Consider the following 27,965-nt stretch of genomic DNA (forward strand, 5'->3'; position numbering starts at 1 on the left):
ATAATCTATTTCCCGATAATCACTTAACAAAGTTATGAGCAAAGTAAATCTTTTTTTTGCAAATCTCTTTATTGTTGACATGATGCTAATGCACAACCTTCTGTAGAATGTAGTTGAATTACATGCATTCAAAAATTTTCATACTCTCAAATAATCAATGTCATTTCTCAGTCTTTGGATAAAGCTGATGAACGTATGATTGAGCTTTTTATACTTTTATTTGCATGGTACTTTTAATTATTTGTTTGAAGTGGGCTTTGGAAATGGTAAGGACATTAAGGGCAAACTAAAGCATACTAATAACCTGTGCAGAAAGCACGCTTTTATGAAATATCATTTACTGAGAAAGAACATTGAAGTTACCATGTGAAGCAGAACAGTGTAAATTTCTAGCTGTGTATATGCTAACAGTTTGTGAAGCAGAACAGTGTAAATTTCTAGCTGTGTATATGCTAACAGTTTGTGAAGCAGAACAGTGTAAATTTCTAGCTGTGTATATGCTAACAGTTTGTGAAGCAGAACAGTGTAAATTTCTAGCTGTGTATATGCTAACAGTTGCATGTATATGTAGTTAATTAGCTGGGATGTATGTTGTAGCTAGGCAATTTTTCTGATGTATGCTGTGTCGTGGACATGGGGTGGGATGATATCTAAAACCTTGTATTTTTGTCTACATTGTGCACATTCATCTGTTTAGATCCCTTGCTATGCCCCTGATAAATACAATAGGCATTGTTACTTTGGTATATTTTGTACAGGTAAAGTTAAAAAATTGACACCTTCCAGAGTTGGGTTTATGGCATCAGGGTTATGTCCCATCTGTTTAGTGTTTCAACTCACAGCGTGAATGCAATCAAATCAATGAAGGGAGCCAGAAAAATAACTATGGCTGCAAAAAGATATATGACTGATTTCCATTAGATTGAGTAAATGTCCGCTAGACTTAGTGAACATACACCATACTAATTGGACAGCTATAAAATGAAAAGAATTTTCATCTCCCAAGAAAAAACACCAATGGTTTTTTTTACAAGAGACTAGGAAAAAAGTACAGCAGCTGATTCCTCCTACCACCCCCACCCCAATGCATGATACTGAATTTTAGACAGTTTACCTGTATGTCAAGCATTATTTCTAAGAAATGCTCATTAGGATCTATATTTTGCAGGTTGGATCTTCCAACAAACCTCATGAAGATAAATAGTAAAATTAAACAACCAGTAACTACAATCTAACCATGAATAGTCATTAATCTGTGATGACTGGAACATTTTGTACATTTTATAGCATTGTACAGTGCAACAGTAACAGATCATCAACAGTAACAAATCATTCTACGTTTGCCACTTTTTTATTACCAATTACAAAATTGACAAGAATAATTATGTTGTAGTCATTTACAATAGTAAATTCTCTAAATCAAAGCAAAAGTTTGACTCGCAAAATGCTTCCAGTTTGGAGTTTGTCTGAGCCAAATTTGAGCTTGCCTCAGGAGTTGAGCAACTGGATTTGTCAATCTCTGCAAATGAAAAAAGTAGTTCTGCTACAATGTATATAAATGTACAATAGCTCATTAAGCATCATTTTGATTTCATATTTAATTAAAGTATCATCAGCTCATTTTGATTTCATATTTAATTAAAGTATCAAGGGTATTTAGAATAAAAATCCTCAGCATCCTTGGAACCTTTAATTGAAATCACAATGTATGTTTTCTACCTATTGCTACAAGGGAGTCAGGTTATATGAGAGAGAATCAAGTTCAGAACTGCACTTCTTTATGCATTTTACATTGCCATAATTCACAAAGTTACCTTCTTCATCTTCTACTGATTGTAGAGTTATCTTTTCAGTGACTAATCATCTAACATCCATTAACACACAAAGGATATTTTTAAAATTAAGGATATGAACTGTTTGTGACAGACTGATTTTATTGAATGTAAAATGTGAAAATATGTACAGTTTTGTGCTTGAGGACCTTTCCACAATCAATTACATTCTTCATGCACAGGGACCGCTCCGGTGGCTTAGAGGTTAGAGTGTCCGCCTCGGATGCAGGAGGTCGTGGGTTTGATCCCCGGCCGAGTCATACCAAAGACTTACAAAAATGGTACTAACAGCTGCCTTGCTAGTCGCTCAGCATTAAGAGGTTAGTGTTAGGACTGGTCAGCCTGGTGTCAGGATAATGTGACTGGGTGGGACATCATGCTACATGTCTGCGGCATGATGGCTCAGTGCTAGACATCACTATAAACTGTCACACTGCAGACATCGTAGCAATATGACTGAATTTTTTTAAATCTATGTTAAAAATCCAAATCACACACACACAAACACACTTGATGCACAGGATGTTAACAGATTTGGAGTTCTTCACCTATGAAAGCAGTAGTTGTCTATACAGTGTTAGGTCAACTCCAGTTATGCAACAAGATGACATTCACTTGAAAGTGACTCAGAGATATGTTGTTGTTAGGCCATTTGCATTAAGTTTTGGATATAATTTAATTAAATTTGAAAAAGTACATTGACATCTTTGAGTTAGTCTGTGTGACTGGAGTACAGTAAGAAATGTTTACACATGAATTCATCTGATATTCCTTCATATAAACAATGCCTTGCTTATCAAACAAATGTTTTTGGCTTACTTAGAGCGGTCACTGTTGATACCAGCTAAGGCAGGGAGCAACCACCTTGGTTAGTAGACACCTGGTTGCTGACCATAGAAGGCAGGTCACCGTTCCACACAGGACATTTTTAAATGAAATTTGACAGAGAAAAATTAGAATGGCTGTTGTGACCAGGTGACTGCTATGCACCGGTGACTGTTAGGACAGGTTTTACTGTATTACCATGATCTGAATTTGTCTTAGTTATTTACTTTATAGTTTAACATCATTGTTCTGTGTTATTTTTTTAATAGTTTTAAAATTAACTCTATGGCAACAGCACATCCATAGCCCAGTTTATTGGCATCAAAATGTTGTCCATCATGGTGACTTTTGAAGGTGGACTACTGATGTGAAAGTAATCAGCCATGTCTTGCAAACTGCTAAGTGGATTTGGTTGAAAGTTTTGTATATATTTCCCTTCACTTAGTAGAATCTTTCATGGCACATATGCAAATAAGAGTTCATTTTCCTTTAATCTGTTTAAATCCAGTTTTAAAGTAATGTGCTATTGAAGTGTATTGTGAGAAGCTGTAGTATCCAGCTTTTATAACGTTTACTTGTTTCAGTTTTACAAATGTTTGTTTCTTCATGTGATAATATATCATCTTTTTATATATTTATTTATTCTACTCTCTAATCTTCAAGGAGTGCTCGTAAAAAACAAGAAGAGTAAGTTAAGAACTAGATTTATTTGCTTCTTTTAAAAAATTCACTCTACCATAATTGTTTTTGTTGACCCTGGTGTTATGTTTAGTGTTCACTGGTTTAATGTTTGCTTTGTATGCCATGTGAACACCTCTGCATTAGACTGGAATCCAGTTTTTCAATTAATGTTTTAGAAATATTCAAACTCATCAGTCTTGCATCATAATCAAACTATTTTGCGATTGAAATTAATTAAATATTATGAAAGACATGCTGCATTGTGTTTAAATTTGGACTTAATGTTTATCTTAAAATTTCTATATCACTTTCTTAATCCATATTTTTGTTGCAGTATCAATTCAGTTTTCTTAAACAGCCAATAGCCAGAACATTATATTGGATTAAACATGACAGTTACATGAATTTAGATGCTGAATTGTGAAATTGATTATTTTATAATGTCAGTATGTCAGTATCTTGAAATTGATATATTTTACAGTTTCAGCATGTCATTTATGTAGATGTAATTTTTGAAATTGATATATTTTATAGTGTCAGCATATCAATCATTTAGATGCTAAATTTTGAAATTGATATATTTTATAGTGTCAGTATGTGAGTCATTTAGATGCTGAATTTTGAAATTGATACAATTTACAGTGTCAGCATATCAATCATTTAGATGCTAAAATGTGAAATTGATACATTTTAAACTGTGAGACTTGTCAGTATGAAATGATAAATCCTTGACATATTTCCTTTATTAACTGGCTTTGTGTCTCTAATCTACCTAAAACTGCCATGCTGTTAATATCAGGACTGCAAGCTTTTTTCTTTTATTTCTTTTTCTCTTTTGGAAATGGCTAATCTATGGGTTGCTATTTCTTGCAATTTAACTATGTTAGCACTCTGATTCTGTTTTCTTTTAATACAAAATGTAGAAATAACTGTATTGTTATAAATATTAAATGAATATTTATATATGGCTTACACTTGTCAAATAAGATTGTTAAATACATTGAAATATGTGGATGTTGAATTTTTTGTTTTGTTTGATGCATGTATTTACAGCAGTCCCTAACTCAAGTAAAAAGGTTAACTTTTCTTTCAGAATTTTTTGCTAGAAACAGATTTTTAATTATGAGAGTATTCATTGTGAAAACAAATCTTTTGTGGTCAAGTATGAGTGTTCTATATAGAAGGAAATATGCAGTTAAATTTGTCTTGCCTGCGAAGCTCAGGCAAGATGTGAGTATCACTCTTCCAATGATGTTGTTGGCATGAGCATCAAAATCAAGGTTTTTTCATTATGCCCAGTTTCTCTGATATTAGTCATGTGCTAGGTACTTCTCATCACAGGCACAAGGAAATCACAGTGACCTACTTTTGCACTTAAGTGACTTTGCTTCATAGTTGGAATATGTCTTGGCAGAGCAAGCAGTATGTAGCATTGAAGGAATTCTTGTGTACATGCCAGAGTTTATATATGCAAATCTGCACATACTTGTAGAATTAATTAGGAAATCTTTAAGATTTTTAGCCCTTTTATAAGCAAGTGTGGGTTACACATTTGATGTGTTAGTGTTGCTTATTTTATAATATATATACACACAAACACACACACACACACACATCCCACTTGTACAAAATTATTGCAAAATGTTATTAGTGAAAGCTTGTTCCAATTAAAAACCCCACCCCTCAATTTACAGAGAGTTACAAGGCAGGCACCTTGGTCTTATTTATGTTAAGTAATGTATGTTAATGCACACTTGAGTGAAAAAGGTTTACAGAATTGCAGTGTTTTCATTATATTATTTTTCAGCTGGTGACATGATTACTAAATTAGGTATCATATATATTTGCTTTCAAGTAGAGTCAACTGAAAACAATATAAACCCTAATCTGCTGTCAGATAATGCACCAGCAGATCAGGGTCTATGTTGTTTGTTTTATTGATTATTCTTAACAAACTGCATAGACCCAGATATGCCAGTGCATTGTGTGATGGTAGATCTGGGTCTGTACAGTTTGCATTTGGAAGTATGGAAGTGTACATGGTAAGGACAAAATTGGTATAAATGGCAACTCCAACCCCAACTTAAAACTTACTAACAGCAACTCCAACCCAGACTTAAAACTTACTAACAGCAACTCCAACCCAGACTTAAAACGTACAGATGGCAACACCAACCCATACTTAAAAGGCCTTGTAAAGTTTTTACAGTATCTTGTAAAAATGAACAACCTTAAACTGATTCACATCTGAACTATAAGTTGTTGAAAATCAATCTTTCTTTAGACCAAATTCAAAATTTGTGTTCCAAATATTTAATGATTACAGTACCTGAATGGCATTGGTTTAGCTTTCAGTAGTATCTGATTTCTTCTTCCATTCAGCTAATAGTTCCATCAAGTTTAAAGATTTGGTGGCAAAAATACAAAATGTACGACCTGTTGTTTTTCATACTAACAATAATAAAATCATGAGATATTTTAAAAAATAATACAAGTTCTGGGATAACTTAGTTTTCTTATGCATTTGTTTGTATTGAAATGTTTCCAGGATGCATTGAAAAATGATAACCTCCATATCAAAGTAAATATTCAGAAACCTATTTTTTGTGATAGTGAATATCACATAGTATATACCATATAAACTAATTGTGAGAGTGGATATCACATATACCATATAAACTAATAGCTAGAGTGGATATCACATAGTATATACCATATAAACTAATAGTGAGAGTGGATATCACATAGTATATACTATATAAACTAATAGCAAGAGTGGATATCACATAGCATATACCATATAAACTAATAGTGAGAGTGGATATCACATAGTATATACCATATAAACTAATAGTGAGAGTGGATATCACATAGTATATACCATATAAACTGATAGTGAGAGTGGATATCACATAGTGTATACCATATAAACAGTGAGAATGGATATCACATACACCATATTAACTAATTGTGAGAGTGGTTATCACATAGTATATACCATATAAACTAATAGCAAGAGTGGATATCACATAGTATATACCATATAAACTAATAGTGAGAGTGGATATCACATAGTATATTCCATATAAACTAATTGTGAGAGTGGTTATCACATAGTATATACCAGATAAACTAATAGTGAGAGTGGATATCACATAGTATATACCATATAAACTAATAATAAGAGTGGATAAAACATATTATATACCATATAAACTAGTAGTGAGAGTGGATATCACATATACCATATAAACTTAAGTGTTCATGGAGTCTACACTACATTTTCATGCACAAGTCTGATTCAACTGCCAACAATGTCGACCTTTATCTGCCATACAATAATGCACCAGCAGATCAGGGTCTGTGTTGTTTGTTCTATGGATTAATCCTAACAGACCTTGTAAACAAGATCTGCTGGAACATTATGTGACTCTAGCTGGGTCAGTGTTGTCTGCTGGAACATTGTGTAACTCTAGCTGGGTCAGTGTTGTCTGCTGAAACATTATATGACTATCTGGGTCAGTGTTGTCTGCTGAAACATTATGTGACTATCTGGGTCCGTGTTGTCTACAGTTGGATTTGACTTATCCACAAGTATTTACAGTACCTATTTTTTGTTGTTGTTAGATCATGTTATGATCATGTTATTTAAGCTTCCAATTATATATATAATGAATAATAATAATATTGATAAAAACTTAATTAGCTCCATGCAGTCTTATGATATGGCCTGTTGTCTGTTAGCACAAAGCTGTTGTTACTACATCTCTTAAAGTACTAGGAGTTTTGCCATGAAATTTTACACCAACATTCGTCTCAAGGTTTATTTGGTCTTAAAACAAAGTGAAGCGACTTAGACAAGTTATGTCAGCTAAATCTGCCATTTTGAAAATCTTATCAAATTCTCCATCTGATCATATGTTCATATCATCATGGGTTCTTCACTAAAGACTTCTTGTCATGTCTATTTGGTGCTGAATAAAAATCTTGCCAATCTGACCTCCAATATGGTCACAGTTGGGTTTTGACCAAAAGACTTCTAATGATATTTGGTTTGTTCTAAGTGAAATTGCAGCCAAACTGATAATCATTTTGAAAATCTTGTTATCACTACTTCTGTTGAATGGATGGCCATATTGACATAAGGTTTTCACAAAATACTTTTCATGGTGTCTATTTGGTCCTAAATGAAAAAGGTACCTAACTTGCATCCAATATGGCTGCCATGATGGCCATCTTGAAGATCTTGTTACTGTATTGCTATCCATCCTGAATGGATGCTCATATTGGCTTGGGTTTTCACGTAGCCGAAACATCTAATGAGCATTAATTGGTCCTAAATTAAAATCGTGCAGATTACTTCCAATATATTTGTCACAGTGGCCATTTGAAAATATTGTTGTTGCTGATTATCAGAGACTGTTTCAGCACTCAGCAGTTCAAATGAAGAAATGGTTTTATCTTGATTCCCGGACATTCTTTTCAGCCAGTAGAGGATAAATCCTTTTGAGGGACTCTTGTTTCATTTACAAGTTTATTATTCTTGTCTTGCTAGTAACAGTTCAATAGTAGGGCAATATATTAAAGTCAGGGTCATAATTATAATTATATATATTACAGGCAAAGGTTTTTGGTAGGCTATTTATGACAGAAAATGCTAAAAATGTGAATTGTCATTATCAGTGTGGACATGGTATTTTAAAGGACACAGGCACATGTTCAGTGATTTTGTTTCATTACTTATGCGTGAATCTTCATGATTTAATCAACCTTATCTCAGTGAAATGCAAAATAAGAATACTTCGAGTTTAGATATGACATCATCATATGTAAAATAGCCATCTTTTGAAAACCATATAATTATACCAAACATGCTCTCTTTTGTTAAGTACAGAATGTATTAGCTTGTAAGTCAAATCAAATTGCAAACAACAAAGCTCCTGATCTGCTGTAGCATATTGTGCCTGCAGATCAGGGTCTGTGCTATATGTTGTACTGATTACTACTAACAGACTGCACATTATGTAAAGGTAGATCTGGGTCTATGCTGTATGTTGTACTGATTACTCCTAACAGTCTGCACATTATGCAAAGGCAGATCTGGGTCTTTGCAGTTTACAACTGGACTTGACTTGTAAGTAAGTGGTACTTAATGTATTTTTTCATTACATTAGAAGAAGCACTTTTTATCTTTGTTTTATTTTAATTATTCTTTTAGCAGATGCCTGAAAGATATGCACATTGTCCTTAGTTTTGTCACAAAAGTTTGAGGCTCCATATATTTAACAGAAAACGTAGACAATATTGTCATTGTGTATTTTTCAGCGTACAGCGGAATCGTCATAGTATGTTCAAACCCAAACCAGGTGCAGGTCACCCCAAACCCATGAATGCTCCCAAACCCAAACCATTGTTACCCGAATGTCGCTGTCTGTATGCGTATGATGCACAGGATACTGACGAACTCAGTTTTAATGAAGGAGACATCATACAGATCATCAAAGAAGGTTAGTTGACCAATTTTGTAGTATATTTTGACATTTTGTATAATGATACATTGTTTTCTCGCTGTGGGACCACCCTGATATGATTAATTTTAGTTTTATTGATGCATGTCCATATTTCATTTTGTTTTAATTTTAGCTGATGAGAACCAGTTTTAATGAGGTGCAACATCCTATTGTAATGGAGTTTTACACCAATAAACACAATAACTTGTAATGAGGTTTTGTACCATTAAATACCCTGATATAAGGAATTTTGACAACATTGAGCACTCTTTTGTAATGAGCTTTTATACCAGTAAACACTAAATTGTGATGACATTTTACACCATTAAACATCCTATTATAATATGATGTTACATCATTAAATACCTAATTTAATGAATTTTTATGCCATGAAGTTTTTTTTACCCAATTATAATGAGGCTTTGAAATATTAAATATGTATTCTGATGAGGTTTTACTCCAATAAGCATCCTATTTAATGAGATTTTACTCCAGTAATCACCCAGTTTAATGAGGTTTTACTCCAGTAATCACCCTTTTTAATGCAGTTTTACTCCAGTAAGCACCCTATTTAATGAAGTTTTACTCCATTAGCAATGCTTTTTAATAAGGTTTTACTCGTCATCACCCTTTTTAATGAGGTTTTACTCCAGTAAGCACCCTTTTTAATGAGGTTTTACTCCAGTAAGCACCGGATTTACTGAGGTTTTACTCCAGTAAGCACCTGATTTAACAAGTTTTTACTCCATTTTGGCACCTATTGTAACAAGCTTATACATCATAAAACACTCTCATGGTAATGAAGTTTTACAGTATTTAGCACCCTATTGTAATGTTTAATACCATTAAGCACACTGTTTTGTAGATTTCATGTACAGCCATGCATGTAATAAGGTGGCCTCAGTTATAATCTGTAGTGAAAAGGTAGTTTTGTAATAGAGGTGGCTTCTAGTGAGGAGACCACATGGCAAGAAATTATTGGAATATTTGTAGACCCAACTTATGAATGAGTTTACTTGATTCTTTGGTATATTCACCTGCAGTGACTCTGACATGTGTTGGAATTCCATTCAAATCACAGAACTATTTTCAATGCTTTTGAATGAGGTTACTTGAGTTTTTGGTATTTTCACCCACAATGACTTTGACAGCAAAAGATTCTAACTTGTATATTTTAAAGATTGAAAACTATTGATGTTTCTTGTATGTGAGGGTTAGGGGTGGAATTGCATTTCTCCTCCATTGCATTGTCTGCACAATTTAATACTTGTAAAGGCTGTGTCTTGGTTGTGTCTGTTTGAGGAAGTAAATATGGAGATATTAGGAGGAAAATGTTCTAGCTGAGGTAAGACCTTTTAAAGACTGTCTTAACTGTTATAGACCTTTAAGTGTAGAGGCATGTTCCCAACTTTTGTACAGGATATCTTGGATTTGATCCTCAGTGGTAGTCATACTTTAACCCTTCTTATTTCAATAATTTCTTTGAATAATTCCATTCTGATTTTCAGATCAAGCAGGTTGGTGGTCTGGGAAGCTTCGAGGCAAAGAAGGACTATTTCCTGCAAATTATGTTGAGAAAATGTGACACCTGCCTGTCTGTTTTAGTCTTGCACTATGCAGTGGTTAAGTTTTACTGATGCATTATGTGTATTAATTTCAGAACTTTTTAATGATCCAAGTGTATAAAATATGGGGAAAATTTGTTCAAATCCAATCCAGAAATTAAGACAATCTTTTTAAATGTTAAAATTTGTTTAATACATATACTAAGTTTTTGACCAAGCTGTATGGCAAAGTGAGTTTATGTTTGGCCCAGTGGCATTTGTCATGTTTCTGTGAAACAGTTGCTGTTTTCAACATCTTAAAACAAAAACACTAAATCAGTTTAAATGAAACTTGGCATCCAGCATCCAGTGATGAAGATTTTTCAGTTTTTACCCCAGTTTGTTGGAAGAGCCTATTTGTTGTCCATACATTAGCACTAGTTTGTTACCATGTCTCCTAAATGACTTGAGGATTATGATACAACTTTATAAGCATATTATTGTTATTGGTCTAGTTGGTGCCATTTGGAAATCTAATACTGTAATGGCTGATAGTGGTCATCTTCAAAATCCAGCTGCTACAGTGGTCATCCTTTAATCTTGTAACTACTCCATCTGAATGAATGTTCATACCAACATTTAGTTTTTACTGAAATAAGATGTTCTGTTAGTCTAGTTTGTCCTAAATGAAAATGATGGCAAACTGACCTCCAAGATGGTGGCCATTTTTGAAAATCATGTTATCACTACTAATGGTCATATCAGCATTGAGGTTTTCAGTAAAAGACTTCTTTGTGATGTTTAGTTAGACCTAAATGAAATTGGTGCTAATCTGACATCCAGTATACGCACCATGGCAGCTGTCTTGAAAATCTTGTTATTGCTACTCCTATATGGAAAGTGATATCGACATAGTTTTCTACATAAGACTTGACACCACAGAATCCATCTTGAAAATCTCGTTATTGCTTAAGAATGTCAGAGATGGTTTGATTACTCAGCAGTTACATTGAAGTTATGGTCTTATCTTTAATTCCAGAAAATTCTTTTTGGCCAGAAGAATGTTAGTCCCATCAAGGGACTCTTGTATACAAATGATGCAAATTTGACATAAAAATATGACCACTATTACTAGATAAAGAAAAAAAAATCTTAAAACGTTTATCTCAGAAACCACTGGACTGAATATAAATATTTTTACACAGAAAACATCTTGACACGAAGTACTTTCAGCTTCTTACCAAAGATGTAAATCTGTGATCAGATATGGTTCTTACTAAATTGAAAAAATAAACTTTAAATGATTTCTCTAAAACTGTATGACAGAACTTGATCAAGTTTGACAGAAAGCACCATGGCATGAAGAGATTCCAGATTATTTACAAATGATGCCACTAAAATAGCAAAAACCTTTAAACAAGTTCTCAAATACTGCTTCACAGAATTTGACCAAATATGAAAAAAAGCATCCTAGCATGTAGCCATTAAAATCATATGATTGATAGTGATCTGCCATCAAACATCGATGACATTACTGAATATACATGTGGCCAAGTGGTCTAAAGCAATCACCATTACAGATCATTGCCATCTCACCTCTGTCTGCAAGGGTTCAGGTCTCGGGTTTGGCTAATGTGGGTATGTGAGAAAGCTTGCCAGTAGCTTCTCATGGGTTGGTGGTTCTTTTCTGTGTTTTCCCAGGTTCTTCCTCCACCATTTATACTGGCCACCATATATAGCCGGTCTTGTGCTGAAAGATAGTGTTAAACTTGATAACAACAACAACAACAAAAGAAAGCATCGTAGCATGAAGTAATTAAAATCATATGAATGATGGTGATCTGCCATCAAATATGGAGGACATTATTGAACATACAAAAAGCAAATTTCACTCAATGGGCTTTCAGATGTGTACAGATGGTGGCCTTTGCACTTAAAACAGAGAAACATTAAATGACTTCTCAGAAACTACTCGAAATAATTTAATCAAATTTGACAGAAAGCTTCCTGGCATAAATGGCTTTCAAGTTTGCACAAATGATGACGTTTACCATGAAATTGGTCACCATTACTCAGAACAGAAACAATATCAACACATTGTTATCTCAGACTTCTGAACAGAATTAGACCAGCTCTGACTTTCCTGGATGAAGATATTAAAAACAGAGAAGCTGTAAAACAGCTGTTTTCAGTTAACAGCGTTTAAGTTTCTACCTACTAGCCCTAATAGTTTTGGCCAACTGCCAACATTAGCCAGGTTATTAATATCAGGCCTGGCGAGTAATATCAGGCCCTCTTGAATAAGAATAAATTTCACATTTTTAAAATGTTGTACACTAGTAATTATTACATGGAACATACAGCTGCTCTTGGGCAAGAGTTTGTGCATGCAATTTTTGTATTAAATTAAGAATTGACCTTGACCTTACAAGTTTAGACTCAAACTCATGCTTAAGGTTTAGTTTCCAAACATGTTAAAGTCTGCCCATAATATTGTTGGGCAAAAGTTTCAAGTATGAGTCTATTTTTAATCTGTCCTATCTGTGAAGGGTCATCAAATAAAGGGTAAATTTATGTTAAAGACTACAGAAAAGAATATGTCCCTTGTATTGTTGTTGTTGTTGTGGGTTTGACACTAATTTTCAGTATGTGATAGGCTATACGTTGCAGTAGTATATCTGGTGGAAAGAAGAACCCGGAAAGAACCACGATCCACACGAAACTACTGGCTTTTCACATACCCACGTTAGCTGAGCCTGAGACTCCAACCTACATGGACAGGGGTGAGTGTTCTGTAAAGGCAAGGGTTAGACCACTTGGCCACCTGGGACCCTCCATCTCTTCTGAAGAGCCATCAACTTTTATTGTATAGACTGAAAATCTGTGGTCATTAAAAAAATCAAAATATTCATAAACAAAAATATGTAGAATGTATTCAATAGTTTACAGCATCTATATACAGTCTACCCTGATAGAGTAATTACATGTATGTAAAGATAATCTGTGTATATAGGTCATGTTTAGGCACATGCTTGATACAGATTTATCGATATATATATACAGACCACATGTTCCCTGAGTGGTTGTTATACACCAGTTCAACTGCACAGGTGAATGACCTGTTTTATAATTGGACATAAAAATGTTAATATTCAGAGTGTTTTGTTTAAAATATGAAATTTGATGGTCTCAGGATTTCCTCACTAGTCCATTGGTTCATTATTTTCCATTTATTCTTGATCCATTTAGGTTTTTATTCAATATAAAGGAAGTATTTTCTGTATAATGCTAGTGATAATTGTACATAGGCATGCTTCTCTTAAATGAGCACTTTTTAATGGAAAATTTTAATTTTGTGTAACAGGAATTTCAATTTGGTTACAGAATTTTATACTAGTTTATCGAACATTTCAATGTTCACATTTCCTTGGAATTGTAGCTTTCAGCATTTAATTAGCTGTCCAAGTTGCAGTAATATTCACATGACCTAGGACAAAATACTTAAGCTGATCCAGGAAATTGGCTCAAGAAAATTAACTCTGCTTATGCTTACTTTGTACTGTATGCACTCGCTTAAAAGATGAGACCAACTGCAAAGACTCAGATCTGCCAGCACATAATGCACCGGCAGATCCTGGTCTGTGCAGTCTGTCAGGAGTAATTAGTAGAACAAACACCTTACACCTTGATCTGCAGGTACATTATGCTAGAGCAGATCAGGATCTTTGATGTTTGCAGTTTGACTCAACTTATAAAGGAGTACATATGGTATATGCTCATGAGGCTGAGCATATTATGATGTTGTTCATTTGTCACCATGGTAACTACAGTTGCCCATCATCTACAGTTACTGAACTTTATGGATGAAGTCAAAGATCAAGGTCATTGTAACTGAAGGAAAAATGGTTTCTACAGAATAACATGAGTTTTTAAACCAAATACATGGACCAGACTTTGTGATGGCATGCACTTGGGATAAGGAATAAACCTATTGATTTTAGTTTCAAAAACTTCAAGATCAAGTTCTGTGAAGAAAGAAAAATGGTTTCTGCACAATAGCTTGAGTTCTTCATCATCATCAGTTGCTTAACTGTATGGATTGCACAAAGTAAGGAAGATACCTATTGATTTTAGGGGTAGAAAGATCAAAGGTCAAAGTCATTGTGACTAGAAGAAAACTGGTTTATGTTCAGAAATTTCAGTTATCCTTTAAAGGACAGTTAAATACAGGGTATGATTATATGTGCTATTCATGGGATAATTTTCACTTAATAATCCTTTTTTGAAACCTATTTTGTAAGTGTAATACTTCACCTAGTGTTTAGTAAAAAAAAGTTTATATGTCCACCTATCATTCTGTGATGTCAGTCCATCCATTTATCAATCTATTTTTGGTTTCAGAACAATAATTTGATATCTAGACATTGTGGATGGTTTTAATTGGATAACTGAGATAAATCTGCAGTGTGTTTATGTAAATATATTTTTTTAACACAAGATGGTATGATCCACCTTTAGGGAGTGCGGGTTGTATTACTTTATTATAAATAACAGATAAGTCTTGATTTTTGTGGCAGTAAGACTCGAGACATTTCTTGCGTCTATTTCAGTCACTACTCCACATTGTGGATAATGTTCTTAGGAATTGTTTAAATTCTTTCCATAGTTTTTATTTTGTTGTTTTTTGTTTTTAAATCAAGATCTTCTCTGTTTACATGCAAGATGAACTTTATCATTTGTGTTTGCTATTGTAGATTTATCTCTCATAAGCTAACATACCTAGTTTGGGCTCCGATGTTCATAGGTCATTGTCACAGTGCCTCAGCAGGAAAATGGTTTCTACAAAATTAACTTAATCTGGGTGGTTAAGTAACTATGTATTTATGAATATTGTTATCTAACACTGTATGTGGGACCACACAATTTTGGTCAGATGTAACCTGTATCTGTATGCATATACCGTAAATATTGATTGGGACAATTTTGTATATGAATGTCAGATCTCTACCAATCATTAAGTGTGTGTTAACAGTATCAAGGAGATACCATGAGTGATATTCCAGTATGTGGATATTGAATTACAGCAGTAGTACCATACATCAGTGAAGTAGGCACAAACAATGGTTTATTCTGTGTGTAAAGTCTGTTGCCGATAGCAGACATTGATGTAAACATTGTAGAAACTGTTTGCTAGTGGCATTCTCACTAAACTGTGAAGACATTGTTTATGCGGATTCCCATTTGTATGAATGGGAGCTAAAATGAAGATATGGGCTTTGGTTGCAAATACAGAGGTTACAGAGCTATGAAAAGGCTAAATTTTGCCAAAGAAAGTCCATAATGTTTTTCAAAAATATTTTTATACAAAGATCGAGAAATATCAACAGTAGTTTTCTCTGATCTCACAGTTTTTGTTAATCAAGTATAAGTCATGTGGCAAAGTCTGGTTTTTCCAATAGATCTCCTACTAAGTCCTATCCATAATGGATAGAGGCAACACTTGTTTTGACACTTAGGGTGAACAGAGACAATACAAGGTAAACCAAAAATTCACTTGTTCAGAAAACTTTCTAATTAGAGCAAATATTTTTATTTTTATTTTGTTTGTTTTGAATTTCTAAGGTGGCATGCAAGCAGTTTTTCCATGATTGAACAAGTCACTTACTTGTACATGACAGAAAAAACATGATTGAACAAGTCACAAATTTACATTTTTAAATATTAAACTATGCACATCATCTCATTAGTTTTAGTATACGATGAGTAACTTTATACCATTCATACTCTTCCTGTATGTACCACAGGCATTATTAGCATTTCTCAAAGACCAATGGTAGCAGTCCTCATCATTGTTGATCTCAACACTGTGGAAATGTATCATATTTTCACATATATATCCTGTGGGTCATACAGGATTTTACATACCCCCACCCACCCCCATGCAGAGGATCTTGGTGGGTAGGCTATATCAGTTATTTTTCACAATCTGCTTACTTTAAAATGTATTCTGATATCATTTTTAATAACTGTGCGATAATGCTTTTTAAAAGTTTAACAGAAGAACATTGAAAATAAGACTGGAATGAAAGCAAAATGGATACCAGTTAGTTATTTCTAGTGACACCTATAGAAATACAAACAAATTGTAATAGTCTTTTAAGGGAATGAATCAATGCAAGAGCTTCAGTAGCGCTGTTTTTTCAAATCATTAAAAGTAACACCAGTTAAATAACATAACAGAAATAATTGTATTCCATGTAGTATTTATTAATACACATACCTAATATTCTTCATTCCTGTAACGCTCATACAAACCAGACAACTTCCAGCTGCCATTCTGTTCATCACATAAACAAAACTCTATAGTGATTTGTGTTAGTTTGCTAAAAGAATGGCTGACAAATGCATGACATTTCAATCTTATTAAAAGTTTGGAAGATGTTAAATAAACATTGTGATTTCAGCAACACGTCTTTAATATGTTGCAGAGACTTGTGCATTGTGAAGGAACTCTTAGCGCATGTGGTCAGTTCATGTGAGATTATGTTAGGATTTGTGTGGGATTTAACCGTGGGCAGGGTATACCAAATATTTCTTTTACACAGATAGTGAATTTCATCAGGGTACATGTATGAAAATTGGGTACTGTTACTGGGTCCAGGTTTCCTATAGAGTCAGCCTGAACTTTCTCCCTTAGAATATGGTACACTTGTATAGCTCCACTGTTCAGCATAATAATGAGGGAGTATAGAACACCTCTCTATAACATGCATAGAACAGGGTCCAAAATAACTGACCACATCATAAGTGAAAAGTTAAGAAAGGGACAAAGAAGCTGCATCATGATAGTGTTTTTCCTACTTAATAATGCTTCCTTAATTTTTTTTTTGCCAACCTTGATATTCTGTAAAATGTCAAGAGAAGACTGTGCATTCACTTCTGATTAATGTAACTTGAATTTTGGAGCCATCTTAATTTATACAGAACTATGATTATGAAAAAAGGTCTTGGATATTGGTCTTTTTAACTTTTTTTTGTTTTGGATTGCCTTTATGTTTCAAGAACAGTTCATACCTTACCCCAAAAAATCAAAAATCTCATTCAAGTACCACTCATTTCAAGCTCTCCTTTTTGTCTAGAAGTAAGATGAATAGCATAAAGCCTCATATACCTACACATGCAGTAATAAATCTGGGACTAATCTGTTCAGTGCTCAGAATATGTTCAAAAAAATGTAGCTAAATAACATTATACTTATATGGAGCATGACTTTAGGGAGGTTAGGATTTTATGTTGGCGGGGTTTAAGAGCAAATCTGGGTTTATGGTAAACTAATTCTCTACAGATAATATCAGGTTAGTGTATGCATTACAAGGTCTTAAAGTCACTGAATCTAATATTGAACTTAACATCTGCAGCTATTATTTACATCAATTTCAACTTTTGACATCACACATGTGTCCTTAAAGTCAGAGGTTAAAGCCCCTTTTCTATGGGTTGGAAATTATCAAATGTTTATTGAATATTTTCATTCGAAAGTGTTAATAGAAATTTGTTATTTTAATTAACAATGCATGACATATATAAAAAAATCCAAAAGTTAAATCACTGGATTTGAAATTTGTCTTACGGTCTTGCAGTGAAAGCTGATAAAAGACACCAGAGTATTTACCTTTTTACAGTGTATACTTGAAAATACCAAACAAGTACCCCATATTTAACTAGTTGCAGTTTACTACCAAGCATATTTGATTGTAAGTCCAGGCCAGCTGTAAACACCATACAACCTAATCTGCCATCAGACCAGAGTCTGAGTTGTTAACTATACTGATTACTCCTAACAAACTGCCTAAATCGACCTTTGCATTGTCTAAGACAACAAAGTTTGCCATCGTACTCCACTTATAAGTGAGTATATACAGGTTATCAGATCTTCTGTGACATTTGCAGCTGGCCTTTACGTACATCGTTACGTACATGGGAGTATATATCACTGAAAATGAAGAACAATGCTCTTATAATGGCATACACAAAAATGTAGCAGGGGTCGAAAATGAAATATAAAGGTATAAATTCTAGAAATGCCAATGTTGTCCAAACTGTCACAGTGACCTATTTTGATCTTTGAAGTTATATGGTACTTTTTTTAGATGACGTGGTTATTATATGAAATTTGTTTGATTGCGATAGTTCTGACTGATCCTAGTTATATTAACAATTAAAGATGGCAAGACATTATTATTATTACTTTGCTGGCATAAATATCTTTCTGTAGAACTTAAACTTTGGTTTAATGTTACTATATGTCTAAAGTTTGTTTTATTACTATAATAGTAAGACTAGTGCTGCATTAAATACGAGTTGGATACATCTTGGACTCGAGTCCAAATCTGGTACTTTACAAAAGGAGACATTTCCTGTTGTAATATTGGAAGAAATGTTATTATGATTTTCTTAAAATTTATGTTAAATTTATCTTGCCACAACCCTGTGTTTCATATTTGTGTTTTTTTAAATCATTGTGTATATTTAACATCTGTATATAATACTCTTTATCTTTTAGAAACACAAAGGAAGATGCTTCTACAATCATCTACCTTTAAGCAAATGATTTTGCAACCTACATAGTATGTCTGGCCTAAGAAAAGTCATGTTATTGTCAAGGTCAAATATTTGACCTTTTCATTCTTATAGCACAGTCTGCTAATGTTTCTACCAACAAATACTGCCAACCTGGTTTCCTTCATTAAAATGACATATAATCAGGGTTGCACTGGCTAATTAACATGATGCAATGATCTGCATGAAATACTGGAATCTCATTGGTCAACTTAGAGATGGTCTGAAGTATTTCTTTTTTGTGACAATTTTTCTAATTGACGTGCAGTTCTCTGTTTGCAGTTATTAAAATTTAAATTTTTTCATATAACTATCTGGTAGGCATGCTGTCAGACCTGCCTTGAGATAGTGCCATCACAAACTGCCATGTCGAGTCAGTTATTCAGTACTCAAATCCTAAATTTGGTAATGGTTGCAGCCCTAATTAATATTGCTATTGGTATCGGGCTACCTTGGGATTTCCTGTATCACATGATTTAAGCAGAAATCTACATTAGTCGAACACAATGTAAAAGCAAGTTGCCACATTTTGTGGAAACCTTAATACTTTCTTTTTACAGAACAAAGCAATGACATTTTAAGATCTGAATGTTGTTTGATTTTTATTTTAACTTAAGTTGTACGGTATTTGAAATGTAAGTTATATCAGCTATAATGGCATGTTATGAATGCATGTAATAATATATTTTTGTATGAACTTTAATCACATTCCATTTCCATGCAGTAATATAAATTTTCATATATCTTCATTTTTTGTTATCCTGTGTAGAACATATTTTATGGCCAACTTATTTACATGTCTCGGAATGTTTATACTTATACCATAATCATTGTCCGGTTAATATTCAACTATGTTGTTGTTTGTTTGAATCATTACGATCATTTTTCCATAATTATGATTCACTGCTTAGTATCATGGGCAATAAACGAATACAAACTTTGTCTTATCTTCCATTTCATTATGAAATTGCTTTAACTCCTACATGCCCTCGTTTTTTTCTGTGTTCCTAGCACCATTGCTTGATCATGATAGATCGAAGTGGGTGGTATTATGGAAAAAAGGAACGATGTCGCTCTGCAATGAAACCATAAAATGTAGACCTTCTACTCGTCTCTAGTCCCCAACAAATTTTTGGACCAGCCTAATGTAGACAAAATGTTAGTGCTTCCAGAGCCTAGAAATTGTGTCAGGATTTTTTACTTCCTAGTTCTACAGTAATGCCTCGAACATTCGCGAGGTTAGGTTCCAGAACCAGTCGCAGATCAGGAGGAATCACGAATGTTTGGTACAAGTCACTAAAAATGCTAATAAATGCTTATTTCTAGGGTTTAAACCCTAAATATGACCCAAACCATGCTCCCAAAGCACTTTAATTTCATTTAAAAGTTAGCTTAATACATTACCCTTAAAAAGAGAAATAAATGGTTGACGTAAAAATAGAGTACAGTATCGCCTAATGGGTATTTGCCACACTAGCGCATTTACAGTACAGTACATGTATACTAATATTACCCCAATACTAATTCATTGGCTGCCGTTTTCTTTTGCACTCACACTAAGGTAAAACCAAGTAACGAATGGGACTGTAAACTTAATGACTGACGTTTTCTTTGTCATTGTCAGGAAGGTAAACTAGGTAAACTTCATATGTCACAGAAGTCATATAACAAGGGTACAATTCAATAAAATAAAGAAAACGTACATGTACGTAGAGGGTACCAATGAAAATTTCATGAACTGTGAATTCACGAATCCAGAAACGCGAATGCACGAGGTATTACTGTACATCTAAAGCAGACTTGTCAGAACAGCACATATACATATGATCATTTGCAAAAAGCAGGGGGAGTTTGAGACCTGGAAAAAAGGGGGCCAGGACACAAAAATCATGGGTTGAATTAGAAATAAAACAGAAAAAGACATTTTCTATTTGTGTGTTGGCAAAATAGCCAATCAAAAATGTTTTTATATATTTAAGCATCTGGCAAAACTGGTTGGAGTTGATCAGAATTTAAAAAACCCAATGTTTCCAACCCTCCTATCCACATTTAAGGCAAAAATAAAAACAATCTACTAGATTAAAAAAAATGTCAAAGATAAGTGAAAAATAAGACTATTACAAATACCAGTATGAACATTAAGATTACACGGTGAAACTTCTAAACACCCCTAGTAAAGGGAAATCCCCTTGAAATGGAACTAGTTTCCCCTCTAATAATGGGAATTCTACATGCTAAAATGTTGCTTTGGTCTTCAGAGCTATTGGGCATGAGAAGTTTAAATGCAAATTTTCAAAACATGACTTTAATGTAAAAACAAAAAGCTTCTTCTACTTTTGATTTTGAGTGTATCATAAAAAAACCTTCATAAATTAATGAAACAAAGTTACAGGATAACAAGCCCTGCAGGAAATGTTATTAACAAAACAGATACATATTCTGAACATAAATATCAACATAAAACATTGTTAAAAATATTTTTAGTTTTTCAAATCCCAAAATGTAAATTTTGTCTGATTCCAAAGTAAAGGGCATATATAGAGGATATCAAATAGGTAGCAATTTAATATTATGAAACGAGTTGAATAATGTCCAGCAATTTAATATTATCAAATGAGTTGAACAATGTCCAGCAATTTAATATTATGAAACGAGTTGAATAATGTTCAGCAATTTAATATTATCAAATGAGTTAAATAATGTCCAGCAATTTAATATTATCAAATGAGTTAAATAATGTCCAGCAATTTAATATTATCAAATGAGTTAAATAATGTCCAGCAATTTAATATTGAGATGAGTTGAATAATGTCCAGGTTTTGCAAGCCTTGGTGAGCAAAATCTGGATGTTATTTAACAAGTTTCATAAATTTAATATTAAATCAATACTCATTTGAGAGTCTTTTTATCACATAGTTTTATTTCAGTAGAAATTATTTAGACAGAATGCACAGTACTAGTTTGAGTTGGCCTATACAGTGCCAGTGTTTACCATGAAATACCACATCACAACTAAACATTACATTGTTGCGATATATTTGTGAAAAGAAGATTATTGGATGCAGAAATACACATATTTATTGTAATGTATTTGTGACTGGATATTTGTAGTATTTGATTTGGAACAATAGATTGTATAGAAGACATAAACAAATCTCTTTCTGAGTTGGACTTGCGTAAATATGCTTTAGTTTGATAAAGTACTGTCAGTTGGGGACACCGGTTTATATCTACATTCTTCTGTGAAAAAGGTGAGTTTGTTTACTTCAGCAAGTTCATATTTAAACCAAGCTTGTGTTTATGATTCTGTGCTAAAGATATACCACCCCTCCATCCTCTCAGCAATACCTGTAGTTTTACTTGTTGTTATTGTTCTTGTCTTGGGGGTTTTGCCATTTTTCATGTTATGAGATGTTATACATGACATAACAAACCCTGTGGGGGTAAATTGGCAATATTAAAATAGACTAGAGCATTTTCCCCTACTCCATTTTGCGAGTCGAATAAAAAAAATGGTGGCTAAAAAAAATGTTAAATGAAAACAAAAAGTTCCAAAAGGCCTGGTTAAAATAGTTTTCACATGATCGCAGCCAATCAGTAAAGAGAATACTGCACAATAATTTCTTGGGCTTATTTGGACCAATCAGAATTGCAATGTGATATATTCATATGTTATAATATCAAAAATATGTAACTGCACACTATAGGCAAAGTGTACCAACTGTGTGATAAATCATATTTATCCAATGATAGGCCCATGCTTGATAATAAGCCCACCCCACCACCACTATCTATCTATCTATATTTCCCATGTTATAAGCTCTATTTCTACTTAGCTCCAAAATAGATTAGGATGGCTTCCAGGATTTCTCACTGAAAAAATAATAATACTGTAAATCTAAACAACACTTGTCTTTTTAATGAATACCTCTGTTTGAACAACAACAAAAAAAAACAACAAGCCAATGTGAATAGGAATGAGACTTTTTTAAAATATTGGAATCTGAACAAATAAAAAAACATGTTAAAACTGTATCATAAAATTTATTTTAAGCATTAAATCTTATTGATTCATAATGTTTTTTTAATCTGAAACATGCTTCCCAACAGTCATTCTTTAAAGGCATCATGTTTGCCCAATGATGATGCCTGGCTTGGTCCATTTAGAATGTTTACAACACTTATTTCATTCAGGTTTGACATTTTTCTTGAATATTCTCTGGTGTTCTAGAATATTAAGCTGAGATGATTTCTGACTGGTCAGTATTCCACTGCTTTTGTGAAACAAGCAGTAGGGTAAACATTCATGAAAGAAGTACAAAAATGTCAAGCATTACTGTCAATCATCTTACAGTTCATGAACATAAAACTTTATTACATACTAATTTAATATAACATGATGAATCTGCACACTGATATGTTTCATTATATCAAATATAGCTTTTATAAATTCCAATTGCATTGAATTCCATTTTCGGGTATAATTTAACATACCTGGAAAACTAAAAATGGATATAGTAAACAAAACCATACTCCATCTTTTGTTCTAAGTCAAAGGAAAGAACTTTGTGTCATATGGGCACATGTACATCTTGGCACGTTGTCCTCTATATAAACTAAGTAGTTTTCTGTATACTACATATAACCTGAAAATTGGATCCGGAGATCATAAATGGTAATAATTTGAAGTTACAAATAGAAATAATTCTTCCAAAATTGAAATTTCCTTCTTTACTGAGATAATTTGTTCCATGCTGACCCCTGGACAGGTTTATTATTTATATATTGATTCGTCAATCATAGGGACCAAATCTTTTGAACATGAATGATTATTATTATGTCCATGGACAGAAGTTATCAGCTGATAATTGGTGCTCTTGTCAACTACTTTTAATATGCTTCATATCATCATGGTCTGACGAGATAGAAGACAAGATATCAGTAACAGGAACGACCTAATTTACCAGCTACTCTCATAGCAGAACAAGGGCAAAGTAAAGGAAAGCTAATTTTTCAGTAAATTATGTTTCTCCTAGAACAGTAAATTATGTTTCTCCTAGAACACTTAACCAATCACATTAATGTTAGGAATATAAGCCCTACTACTTCCGGTGTCCAGCCCTCCCAAATAACAAAAATATATCTTTCCCTTCTATAGTATATAAACTAAAGGCAATAACTCTTGTGCATTACCTCCCCATGCCACCTCCAGATAGCTCTAGTTTTAAACTGAATCATGAATGGATGCTCATAATGCAGGGAAGATGGGAGGGAATTAAAGTAACATGATCAGGTAATCATTCTATGAGAAACATAATTTATTGAAAAATGTGTTCTCCTTCGAATACATTCCCCAATCAAAATTATTTTAGGAGAATCAACAACAGGAGTATTGACCATCCTACCTATACCTTGGATAACCTTTGAGGGAAGAAGCATGAATTCTCCATATATCCTAACTTGCAAGAAGCACAACCAGACGTGCTGCTGTTTACATCTGGGAAGAAGAAATAAATGAAATTCTGTTGTTATAGGGTGGTTATCAATGTATAGAAGATGATCGACCTTGGTGTTTATCATCCACATTGAATGGATAATCAAAATATGATATTGACGGATGGAATAAATGGAGATCTGAGATACAGAATAGAAGAAAACAGAATATAACTAATTAATTAGACAAACAAAACAAAATTGTATAAGACACCTGAAGGATACTTCTATGAGAAAATAATTACCAAAAGTTGTTTAGAAAACGAAGATGTAATCAGCAGTTCTGTTATACAGATAAGACAAAATTTTGTCATAAAATCGAGTAAATGTTCGAAATTGATTGTCTGTCATGACTGCACAACTTGATCAGATTGCTACCCCACTCCAGATTCAATGTAACTTGTCGGTTGGACACGACTTGTACAGCAATGCTCTGTTCCGTCTGGTCTTCTTTTAACTTCTAAAGAGACTTTTTGTCCCTTCATCTTGAATATGTAGAGCTTGTAAGATGCCAGCAATAGCTTGATTCTGCTAATGTTTTGCATGAAAAAAAAATCAGTTTAAAGCATCTGTGGTACTCTTGTAAAGTAATATGGTTCCCTGACCAACTCCACTGAATATGAAACCCAGATACAAATAAAACAGACAAACCTGTGCCTCTATTTTACCTCAACAATCATATTTCTGCAATTTCTGCCTTTATTCTCTGAGTCCATATTTTAAAGGTCACAGCTGTAAAGCTTGTGGTCAAATCATAAGGGTTGGCAAGTCTGTGGTAGACGCCTATGGACTGAAATCCAGAGTGTATTGCTGTGGACCTAAATTTTGTAGATGTTGTTGTTGCAGGGTTCAATGCCATTTTTCAGCACATATGGCGGCCAGAATTAACGGTGGAGAAAGAACCTGGGAAAACCCCGGAAAGAACCACCGACCCACAAGAAGCTACTGGCAAGCGTTCTCACATACCCACATTGGCTGAATCCGAGACTCAAACCCACACAGACAGAGGTGAAATTTTGTAGATAAAACCTCAGAAATGTCCACTGCTTGAAGATGGTCTTGACACTGTCTTGGATAGAAACATGGTGACAGGCAAGGCTCACAGAGATTGCTCTGATCTCATAAACATTTTCATGAGGCAATTCTGGCAAGATTTAAAGTATGCTGTGTGTATAACCCACATCAACCATGATGCAATGGCTTAATTCGCTAAAGTTTGAGAGCATGTATTAGTACTGGATTATGTTTGAAAGCCTTTTGGGAAGTCATGTCACTGATTGCCCACTGCTGGCAACATCTTCTTGGTGATGAAAATGGGTTGCATCATATGGTGTGCCAAGCCATCGTATTGAAACTGAAGATAGGCTTGGTCAACAGAGTGTATGTGTCAGATTTGGGTTTTTAATGTGGCTTTAACAATTTTTCAGTCATATCGCTACAATGTCTGTAGTGTGACAGTTTATAGTGATGTCTAGCACTGGGGCAATATGCTGCAGACATGTAGCATGATGTCCCACCCAGTCACATTATCCTGACACCAGGCTGAAAGGTCCTAACACTAATCTCTTAATGCTAAGTGCCTAGCATGAATTAACCGGTGTTCAAACCCGCAACCTGCCACATCCAAGGTGGATGCTCTAACCACTAGAGTGATCTGTTCAACAGAAAGAGCATGCAAATCACCAACTTTTTCTCCTCAAACAGCCTGAGCAAAAAGTCAGATACTTGTGGGATTGAGGCACTCAAAGGGAGGATATTACAGACTCTGCACCAGTCTCTGAGGATACGCCACTTTCCTGCATAACTCTCTCGAGTCAATGGCCTTTTTACTCATTTAATTCTTTCCATGGTTGAAGGGTTAAACTATTTATACTGCAGGGCTCTCCTGACCAGCCAGGAGTGAAGAAGAAGTCAGTCTGGGAAGGATGGAACACTTGGGGCTGAGGCTGCTGGAAAAAGTCTGGCAGCATTGGAAAGGGGTGCCACTGAGACTGCACGGTCATCTGCAAAGGGGTGAGAATTTCTATGCCCAGACAGGTAAATTGTTGAGACAGACAAAGATCAACTTTTCCCAATTCATTAGAAGGCTGAAACGATTTAAAAGGGATGGGAGATTGTTCTTTCCTTCAACTAGATTTAAATTTACCATACGTTTCTGTAGGATGTTATCAAATATATGCCAATGTGGAAGTAGACGAAGTCATACAGAACAGTTAGACAACATGGTTGATTAATATTATAAAGGTCCAGGGACTTACGTTCAAGTCAAAATAGTGAATGCAAAACTGATAACAATTCCACAGGAATGCAAGCCAAAGTAATTTCCATGAGGATGGATGGATTGGAATGTGAAAATATGTGTCTGTCATATTGAGACAGATAGCAAATTTGTTTGAATGGATGGAATGGCAGAGTGATCTTGCCATCTCCATTCTGAATTTCAGTGAGGATATTATTTGATTTAGTCAACTCTGGTCGATGATTAATCTAAGCTTGCTGTTGACCAGCTGGCAGACATTCTGCAGGTAGTCAATGTTGTACACTTAGTACAGGCAAAACACAAGTCAAGAGATTCCTTGTAGCCTTTGACCTTCTTGCATTTAACACTTCTAGTCATCATGTTTATTCTAAAACAACAAAGTAAGGAAATGAAAGAATAAATTCACATTTGATTGCACCAATGCCAGAAACCCTGTTAAACAAGGGGTGACAGTGTGCACAAATATGAACTACAACACATTTTAATACATTGTTGCATTGTAGAACCATGTAGTAAGAGCATGAAACTAAGTCTGCATAAGTGAAAAAATTTCACAAATTATGGCTAAACTTATTACCACCTGTACAATAATCATTAATATATCCACGCAAAAAATTGATCATCAGATGGATGGATGAAATTTAACACAAATTTCGAAGTGGATTTTGGGAGACAATGTCAACAATGTTTTGACAGTTTACAAGAAAAGGTTAAAATCAGAGCCATCTGGTGGTGGCATGGGGAGGTAATAGACTAGAGTTATAGCCTTTTGACTATATAATATAGGCACAAAACACATGTTCATCTTTTGGGAAGTGGTGGGGCTAAAATTCTTAACACTAGTGTAATTGAAATAGAAAATTAAACCTCAAGTTAGTGACATTTATATTAAATATTAGCAAAGTCCATGAATTATGAGTAAACTGAACATGATATTTTCAAATATACTAATACATTCCTTTTTTTAACACTATTTTTATCACCCAATTCTTTACAGGAAATGGAAATGAATTAAGAAGTTCATAGTAGTGGTTACAATACAAATTATGTTGTCATTCCTCTTCTTGCTTTATTGCAGACAGTCTTATCTTAATTTCTTCAACCATATCTTTACGCTTTATCTCATGCTGAAAGAGAAAACATGAAAAGATTCTTGATTTTCAAATTATTTTCAAACATCATGTTAATTCTGAATTCAGGA

General features: G+C 33.9%; 2 protein-coding genes across 6 annotated transcripts in view; one reads left to right on the forward strand and one right to left on the reverse strand.

The window, feature by feature from the left end:
* LOC149801784 (unconventional myosin-Ie-like) overlaps nt 1–19,952 on the forward strand; it is a 149,003-nt gene extending 129,051 nt beyond the window's left edge. For 2 of the 3 annotated variants that reach the window (XM_089956128.1, XM_089956129.1), the window contains exons 28-30: nt 3,321–3,344; nt 8,664–8,845; nt 10,357–19,952. In XM_089956128.1, the coding sequence (XP_089812254.1) occupies nt 3,321–3,344; nt 8,664–8,845; nt 10,357–10,433 (283 nt within the window). In that variant the 3' untranslated portion in view covers nt 10,434–19,952. The remainder of the gene's footprint in view (nt 1–3,320; nt 3,345–8,663; nt 8,846–10,356) is intronic. The other variant, XM_089956130.1, reaches the window with a different exon arrangement.
* A 1,524-nt stretch (nt 19,953–21,476) lies between these two features.
* Nucleotides 21,477–27,965, reverse strand: part of LOC149801785 (histidine--tRNA ligase, cytoplasmic-like) — a 68,557-nt gene continuing 62,068 nt past the window's right edge. For all 3 annotated transcript variants that reach the window (XM_089956132.1, XM_089956133.1, XM_089956134.1), the window contains exon 15: nt 21,477–27,891. In XM_089956132.1, the coding sequence (XP_089812258.1) occupies nt 27,817–27,891 (75 nt within the window). In that variant the 3' untranslated portion in view covers nt 21,477–27,816. The remainder of the gene's footprint in view (nt 27,892–27,965) is intronic.

This window comes from Sinohyriopsis cumingii, chromosome 4, assembly GCF_028554795.1.
Source record: "Sinohyriopsis cumingii isolate HCF-2022 chromosome 4, ASM2855479v2, whole genome shotgun sequence".
In the NCBI taxonomy this organism is placed as follows: Eukaryota; Metazoa; Mollusca; class Bivalvia; order Unionida; family Unionidae; genus Sinohyriopsis; species Sinohyriopsis cumingii.